At 40.7% G+C, this 8,590-nt stretch overlaps 1 protein-coding gene across 41 annotated transcripts in view; it reads left to right on the top strand.

Annotated features, from left to right (window-relative positions):
* Positions 1-5,823, top strand: part of LMO7 (LIM domain 7) — a 218,031-nt gene extending 212,208 nt beyond the window's left edge. For 40 of the 41 annotated variants that reach the window (XM_081550003.1, XM_081549958.1, XM_081549995.1 and 37 more), the window contains 4 exons: positions 293-571; positions 2,420-2,528; positions 3,581-3,683; positions 5,052-5,823. In XM_081550003.1, the coding sequence (XP_081406129.1) occupies positions 293-571; positions 2,420-2,528; positions 3,581-3,683; positions 5,052-5,074 (514 nt within the window). In that variant the 3' untranslated portion in view covers positions 5,075-5,823. The remainder of the gene's footprint in view (positions 1-292; positions 572-2,419; positions 2,529-3,580; positions 3,684-5,051) is intronic. The other variant, XM_081549962.1, reaches the window with a different exon arrangement.
* The last annotated feature ends 2,767 nt before the right edge of the window (positions 5,824-8,590 follow it).

Genomic DNA, 8,590 nt, shown 5'->3' on the forward strand with positions numbered 1-8,590 from the left:
GTGATTCAGGCATTTAAATAACTGATGTGCTTAGTGCTTCCTTGAATGATGAATTTAAAAAAAAAAAATGAAGCCTCTGTTTATAATAAGATAATTAGATTAGAATTATGAAAATGGTGTTCACAAAGTGTAGAAACCTGGTATTTGCAACTTTAAGGAAAATATGTAGATAGAAGTTAATTGCAGATGAGAGGATGAACTAAGCAGAGGTATCGGGGTAAATGAATATTGAAGCTACTTTTGTTTAGTATTTCCACCGCTGATAAACTGATGAATCCTTCCTGTGTTTCAGAGGTGAATCTCTAGATAACCTGGATTCCCCAAGAACCAATTCTTGGCGACAGTCCCCGTGGCTCAGTCAGCCGTCAGGAGTCTATGCCTCTTCCTCCGTCCAAGACTTCAGTCGCCCCCCACCCCAGCTGCTGTCCACCTCAAACCGTGCCTACATGCGGAGCCCCTCCTCCAGTGTCCCCCCTCCCTCAGCTGGTTCTGTGAAGACCACCACCCCGTCCCCCATACCACGTAGCCGTTCCCCCGTGGCTCCGCAGCCAGGCTCCCAGCCACGCAACAGGTGAGGCCCTCAGGGTTTTCCTTTTTCTTTCTTTAGCCTCAAGGAGTAGTTTTCATTAAAAATTTCCCCAGATCTTGTCCAAGCTTTCCAATGAAAAAGAAAAACAAGGCTTTTTGAATGTGTCAAATTTAGTGTTCCTTTCCCAGATCAATTCAGAAGGCTTCCTTAATGTCTTACCATGGCAACCCAAGGGTATTTATGGATGTCTTATGAAGTCGTGGAGGCCTTTAAAATGTTACGACTCTGCCACTGTCTCATTTACTTGGGCCTGTGGTCAGTGTCTCAAATGCAGACAGACCTAAACAGTTCCCAGCTGTGGAATCACAAAAACATACAGTAGCTCGTGAATGCATGGCAAAGTGATGAGTAAAAGCAGTACTGTAAAATGTTGGACTGTTTTAATGAGACTGTAATATACACTCATTTTATAGGTACTGAGTGTAAAGGACATTGTATAACCCAGCCCCATCATCTGTGGAACTTTGAGCAATCTGGCTTTAAAAATTCTCAAGTTATTTATTGCATTTGGGACTTTTGATTTCCAAAAGCATTGCTTGTCTCTTATCTAGCTGGTCAGCATCTTGCTGAGATCACATCAACTGAATTCTGCAGGTCATATGCTGCGGGAACTGTGAACATTAGAGTGGTGGGTCTTGTATTTTGATACGGACTACAGCTCAGACATCAACATGTGTTGGGGTTTTAGGTCTGTGTAGCTTCTCCACGGATCCCTGAGGCTTCATGAAACCACATCTAGCAGTGTTTCTGCTGAGACCTGAAGGGAGTTCTCCCAGCCTGTAATGCTGATGAAATACTGAAAAGTAGAAACACAATGATTAATATTGAGATTTTTTTAAAGCTATCAACTAAAACGTTTCGTTCAGAGAAGATATTTTTATTCCAGCTAAAATGTGTCTCAGGGAGTTTGAATTGAGGGAAGGAGCGATGAGGATTCATGGCAAATTTGGAGGGAAGAATAGAATCAGGGAAGGCAGAGGAGAGAGAGAGTACTTACTTAAGTACTCAGTAAGTAAGTGTTTACTTACTGAGAATCCTGCCCTTGGAAAGCAGAAAGGAGACAGGGCTGTGGGCTTCTCTGCCCTGAAAAGGTCTCTCTCTAGAGCACAAGGTGCTCTAACATGGGACATTCAACAGCAGTGCCCTTTGCAGTGACACTGAAGTGCTGTGCCCATCCTGCGGGATGCAAAGATAAGAAGTAGCCTTCACCTTCCCGCCTGGGAGAGGAGATAAGACTTGTAAACAAAGCAGGGCCCATCCATGCTAGCTGTAGTAGTTCTCATGTCATTCTTCGCAGGGCAGTCCAGTAAGCCAGAGGCATTAAGGAAAGCACTAAGGAAATGCTTTTGTTTAACTAGATTATTGGGTGAATGAGAAGGAGGTTGACAAAATAAGGGTGAGATAATGGGTTTAATAGACTTGCAGTGCCTCTTGGAAGTAGCTGGGGATGCTCTTTTAGTGGCAGAAAGCAAAGAACATGATAAGGGATGTGCTTTGGTGGCTTTACCTGGCAAGAAGATGTTGTCTGGATTAGAAGGGCATGAGAACTTTGCCGAGTACAGACGTGGCCTAAGGGTTGCAGCAGAATGGACCGATGACACAGAACTCGTTCATTTCTGTAACTAGGTGTCAAAGGTACCAGAGCCATTGTGGAGATCCTTCAAGGTACAGAATAATCAAGGCATAATTGGTTGGCTGGTGAAAGTTTTCCTCCCATGGATATATAAAGATTTTCATAAAGGATGGTTCATGTTAATACCAGAATGTGATTTTTAGATGAGAGGTTTGAAATGGATGAAAGCCTCCCTTCCATTCTCGTCCTGCGTCTAGGTCGGTCAGTGGGAAGCGTGTGTGCTCCTACTGTCATAACATTCTGGGCAAAGGAGCCGCCATGATCATCGAGTCCCTGGGTCTTTGTTATCATTTGCATTGTTTTAAGGTGAGACTAAGCCAAACAGCCTGCAGGCCTGCAACGCTTTGCTTGGAGAGCGCATGGCTTCTTTGAGCGCTGGGTGTGGACTCGCCACTAACAAGCTAGGTGCTGCCTCTCTTGGTCTGCACTGCACTTGGAATCACAAATGGCCTCCTCCTGCTGCTGCCTTCTCAAACCTTGACCCTGGAGGCACCATGCGCTTCCTATCTCCAATCTAAGATTCTATAAGTAAAGTTTACAGTGTGTAAATGCTTCCTCTAACATGCTGCCATGGTTACTTAACAGCATGGGGATGTAAATTATGTGTCCAAAAAACCTAGCTTTGAATAGGGAGCGTGTGAAAGAAATGACATTGTAAATATTTTTACAGTTGCAGCTAAGGGGTTCTTACACATAAGAAAGAAGTAAAGCTATATAACTGCCTTATTTTGCAGTCTCTGGCTTTAGAGACACAGCTATTTGATTCTTGAACTTGTGTTGGGCCAGAGAGAGAACTTCTGTTTGTTGGTCCTGGAGTCCTACAGAGCTCAGCTTGTTGAAGCTTGTCTGACTCTGGCTGGGGATGTTCCCAGGCATAACAGAATGAGTCAAAATTATTAGTGTTTGAGCATGTGGAGCCAAAATACCCAGCCTCGAAGGGAAAGCACCGTGTGTGGACACTCATGGGGATGCCCGGGTGGCCCACCCCAGGGCAGAGAGTCAGAAACCTAGTCTTCTTGCCCTTGGCCAGTTCCTTCCCGTGGTGCTTTATCCTGTCTATCCCCCGGGAGAAAGGAAGCATTAGCTTCTTTAAGCCAATCAACAAATCATTTCTACTCTTTTGGTATAGTTAGAATGAAATTTGGCTCTTAAAATTGGCTTTATGAATTCTTTAATGTCTCATCCGGCAGGCTTCATTTTAACCTAATTATCTTTTGGCCTTTTTTTTTTCCCTTTGCTGAAATGTCTCTAAGAGCTTAGAAACTGCATTTTATTTTGCTCTTTTTTCCCCCCCGGGAGTGTCCCAAGGGTTCTTGAGCTAAGTGTGGGCATTCCTGTTGTTTTTGTTTGTCTCCCAGTGTGTGGCCTGCGAGCGTGACCTCGGAGGCTCTTCCTCAGGAGCCGAAGTCAGAATCCGAAACAACCAACTGTACTGCAACGACTGCTATCTCAGACTTAAATGTAAGAGAGCAAATCCGGGAGAAAATTTCTTGTCTTTTACAGAGAGCACGGGTTCCCATGTACTTCCCTGAACCTACGACCAGCTCCCCTTCCAGCTCTCTGCCCTAGAGCTCCAGGCTTTAGGAATCTCACTATGTCCCTCTCAAAGAGGGTCCGGTGAATGGGTCAGTGGGTCAGTTCTCAGGTTCCAGCTCCACGGGGTTGGGTGTGGGACTGAGGACCTGGAGACGGATGTGAACTGGGGAGTCAGGACAATGTTCAGTGCAGTTCAGTCTGCTCAGAGTCTGGAGAAACTTCCAATGACTCAAGAATACAAATCAAGTCAGTTAAAATGAATCTTCTGTACAGCCTTTCATCTGTTGCTTGGCTAAGGATTGGCCCCTCATAGTTTTAGCTGATTTCTATTTATTTACCTTTGTGGGTCTGATTATGTGATTTGGAATATGACCAACTGAAAGACTGTGGTTTAAAAGGATACTAAAGGTTAGTCGGTGTATGTTTGTTACTATATGACCATATCCTATCAACATATACAATGGTTTAAAAAGAGAACATTAATTCTGATTGCATAGTCTTTCAGTGTCATTTTTGAAAAAACTGGGTTTTTAAAAAACTTCACATGCTATTTTGTGTTGAAGCATGTTTTTGCCTGTAAGTGTGCTATAAAATATAGGATAGCGTAATTGGATCACCTGTTGTTTATAGCTACATAAAGACAACCATTCCTCCTTTTTATATTTTGAGCCTTGATGCTGGTAACATGTGTTTCTTCCTTATTGTGAAAGGGTGTTGGTTACAAGTGGTATCAGCAAAACCATATGCTTTTGAGCTCTGAGGTATTTATATGGCCTTTCTGTGAAGAGTGCTTTGGAAATGGCGTCAGCCCAGTCAACTCTCTCTTATCTGTCGGCGTGTTTTGAGCCTTCTTTTGCCATTGGTCCAGGCCATTCCTGGATGCCAGCACTGAGGCTGGAGACTGTCAAGGCTGGGTATGAAATGGGGGGAGTGTGTGTATGTGTGTGAGCTTTTCTGTCTTTAGTCCAAATTCCAAAGCCAAATATAATTGATTTTTGGAATCAACATGGAAAAACTGCCCATGCCTTTTCTCTCCTCCAGGACAAATAACAGAGAGTTGAGTGTCACTTGTTTCTGTATCAGCAGTTAAATTTTACTCTGATTTTTGCAAAGAAAAGACTTGTGAACCCAGACTCTGTGGGTTTGCCTAGCCTTATCCTAAGTGAGTAACAGAGTTATTCTTTCTACCTCATGGGGTCATTCTCTGAGCCGTTCCTACTGTGAATCCCAGTGGCGATATTCAAGTGTTTCTCACTCTAAGTGCTTTTCTTTCTTCTCTCCTTGCCTGATCAGCTGGACGGCCGACCGCCATGTGATGTCAGCCTCCACCCGAAAGCCCTGTTGCAGATAGAAGAAGAGGTGGTTGCCGCTGATCTAGATCTATAAATACATGTTGTAACATCCTTTCGTTCTGTTTTTTTAAAACGAATAACACTTTTTCTGACCTCTTTAGATTACATCGGAGCATTATAGTCTTGGTAGAATCTGTATTTTTGTTGTTTATTTATAAGACGGTAATGATGTGTGGCAAAAAGTGGAGTATTTCCTTTTTGAATTCAGCATCATGAAAGCACAAGGGAAAAACAAGAACTTCAATTTTTTTTTTTTTTGAGGCTGATAATGATCTGATTGACTTTCTAGCGGTGTTTTGAAGAGGGTTATTTTATTGTTTTTTTTTTAAATCTCTGAAACATTATTTGAAATAGTTAATATAAATATATAATTGCATTTGCTCTGTTTATTATAAAGTATACTAAATTAATGCAGAGCCATATGGAAAATTTCACTAAAATCTACTCCCAAATTTGCTTTGCATATCCTTCTTTTCATTTATGTAATATTATGGTTAATTTTTTTTTTTTTTAGCTTATGTAACAGTTTATTTGCTTGATGAGGGGAGCTCTATTTTCTTCACCAGAAATTGTTGCTAAGCAGTTCTCAGTAGAAAGCTGCTTCTTTTCATTCATGAAAATTATCATGGTTTGGATGCCAGAAGTTTTCTTCAGAAACTAGTGAGCCTTTCTGTACAACTGCATTTGTAAATAAACTTGCTTGATGCATTTAAGGAGTGTTTCCTTTTCTTCTGTGTGTATCTGTGTTTGTCTGCCTTCCAAGACTTTTAATTATGTTTCAGTGTGTGGCTTTTCTGATACTAAGTTTTATTTTTAGCATCTTTGCTGCTGCTAAGTTGCTTCAGTCATATCCGACTCTGTGTGACTCCATAGACGGCAACCCACCAGGCTCCCCTGTCCCTGGGATTCTCCAGGCAGGAATACTGGAGTGGGTTGACATTTCCTTCTCCAATGCAGGCATGCATGCTTAGTCGCTTCAGTTGTGTCCGACTCTGTGAGACTCTATGGACAGCAGCCCTCCAGGCTCCTCTGTCCACAGGATTTTCCAGGCAAGAATACTGGAGTGGGTTGCCATTTCCTTCTCCCTTTAGCATCTTTACCGAGGTATAAATTGATACAAAATAAAATGCACAAATGTAAACTGTACAATGACAAGTTTGACATGTGTATACCTGTGAAACTATAACTGTAATTGTGATATTGTTTTTCCTGAAAAATTTTAACAAGAAACTTTGTTTTTGATGGAAAGTTGCTTTTGAATGCAATATGTTTTTTATGATAAGAGATGAAGTGAATGATGAATTGTTGAACGATTTGCAATGAATCTTTACCTATTCTTTTGCTCCTTTGGTAATAAAGAGGAGATTATAATTTTTGAACATATATAGGGCAAAAAATATATATAGTCTAATGTTTTAGAAATGTGGCATGGGAGGGCAAGAATATTGAACTTTAGCATGTTTCAAGCAAAAATATAAACTTACTTGAATCCTTCATAGTAATGAAACTGGAGTTGACAATTCTAGGATATGAGAACTGTACTGAAATACGTTAGAAATACCTCATGGAGGGGAAAGGTATGTACCCAAAGAATTCTAGAGCCTGATAGAAATGACCAGGGCTATGAGAGAAATCGAATGTGTAAGAATCCATGAGACATTTGCACTAAGGGTGTTGAAGCAGCTTTGCAGCAGAGTTGATATTTGAACTTCATTTTTAAGAGTAGATATAACCTTAGCAGATAGAGCATGATGAAGAAACAAAACACCATTTCTCAGTTGGGGTCAAACTCCCAGAGAGTCTCCCTTACTTTGTATTCCAATCAAAACCATACACACTTTGACCTATTTTGCCAGAAGAATGAGGAGATCCTTGGATATACTATGTGGGATCATGTCTCCATGGAGTGGTAACAATCTGACATAGGGTGATGAGACTGCAAAAAGGGATAAATCAGTAGATGAGAGATTGTGACTCAAAAACATGACAGGATCTAAAGAGAAGCAAAATAGTAACTGTGGGACCCGAAGCCTGGGCAGTGTAGAGACTGATATTGTAGAGAGAGGAGATGTGTTCTGTTTTGGGCATACTGAAGTGTTGACATACAAGGAAAAGAAGGAGGTGAAGGTAGTTTGCAATAGGAGTTTGGGTTTAAATAGAAAGAAATGACATCTGTTAAAGTTTGTTCATTTGCATGCTCAAATTGACTTAAATGTAAGTTCATTTCTTCACCTGAGAGAAAGTCAAGAAGGTCAGTTTATCCAGAAGTCTAATAATATTATCAAGACCCACCATCATTCACTCAGGCTGTTTTGCCACACGATGCTGGCTAATCCTCAGGCTACTCACTGCCATCATTGCAAGATGGCGGACAGGCTCTATGCTTCTTTGTTCATGTTCACGGGAAGAGACGCTGATCCCTCATTGCTGTTAAGTGTATAGGGCAGCTTTTCCAGAAGCCATTAACAAAACCACTTTCTTCTCATAGGCCAGGTTCGGGTTGTTTGCCCATTTTTAAACCAGGGGACCCCCTTAAAGTGAAAATCAATTTCCCAATCGTGGTATTGCTAACTAATGGGAGTTTGGTGGAGTAATGTTGGGGGTCAAGCAACATTTACCATAGTTAGTCTTTGTAAATTCTGTTAAAAATTGAGTGCGACCTTGTCTTTCAAAATTAAAAGTTTGTCAATCAGTGAGTTTCTTAACACTATCAGAGAGAACAGGAGAGGGGATAATATTTCCTTGGATGATACCCACCAAGAATCATGTGAGGCAGTTCTCATGTGAGGAAATTTAATGTCTTCAAACAAATATAAAATATCAGTTCATGGTGGTGATGAGGCAAAAAATTGGTAACCTGGATAATTTGTGAGTACTTCTGAATACTTTGTGAATACAAAGTGTGAGAAACAGACCCATACTTCTTCCAATTTCTTATATAAAAATTCATGAAAGGGAATAGTGGGTTAAATGCTCATCTTCTTATGATTGAATTTTAAAGTTTAAGATTGTGGATTTTATATACTGTAATCCCATGATATATTGTTTAATACATATAATTGACCCAGTCAGTCTCTTGGTGATTCTATATAAAGCTTTTTAATACGTACACTGTAAAGATCCTCAAAACTCATCCTGGAGAGTATTTTCCAATACTAATTTTATATCACAGTCCTATGAAAGATTATCAAAACTCCTTGCTATTAAAATTAGACTGGAATAAAAGGAATTATTTAAAATTCCACAGGAGAGACCTATTAAAGTCAGGCAAAGGGTGCAGCAGTGCTAATTTCTAAGTTACACTCAGGTTTTAAGTTTATATATTTTTGTATGCTGTTTGAGTTACTTACAAGTTTTTTTTGATAGCTAAAGTGCTTTATTAGATCTATGATGACTTCAGTGTCACAGACCTACATGGGAGGCACTTATCTGCCTGCTGCCATTTCAGGCTAAATAGAAAATTTCTCTTACATGTGTCAG

Source organism: Giraffa tippelskirchi, chromosome 12 (genome assembly GCF_054371585.1).
Source record: "Giraffa tippelskirchi isolate mGirTip1 chromosome 12, T2T-mGirTip1v1.2.pri, whole genome shotgun sequence".
Classification (NCBI taxonomy): domain Eukaryota; kingdom Metazoa; phylum Chordata; class Mammalia; order Artiodactyla; family Giraffidae; genus Giraffa; species Giraffa tippelskirchi.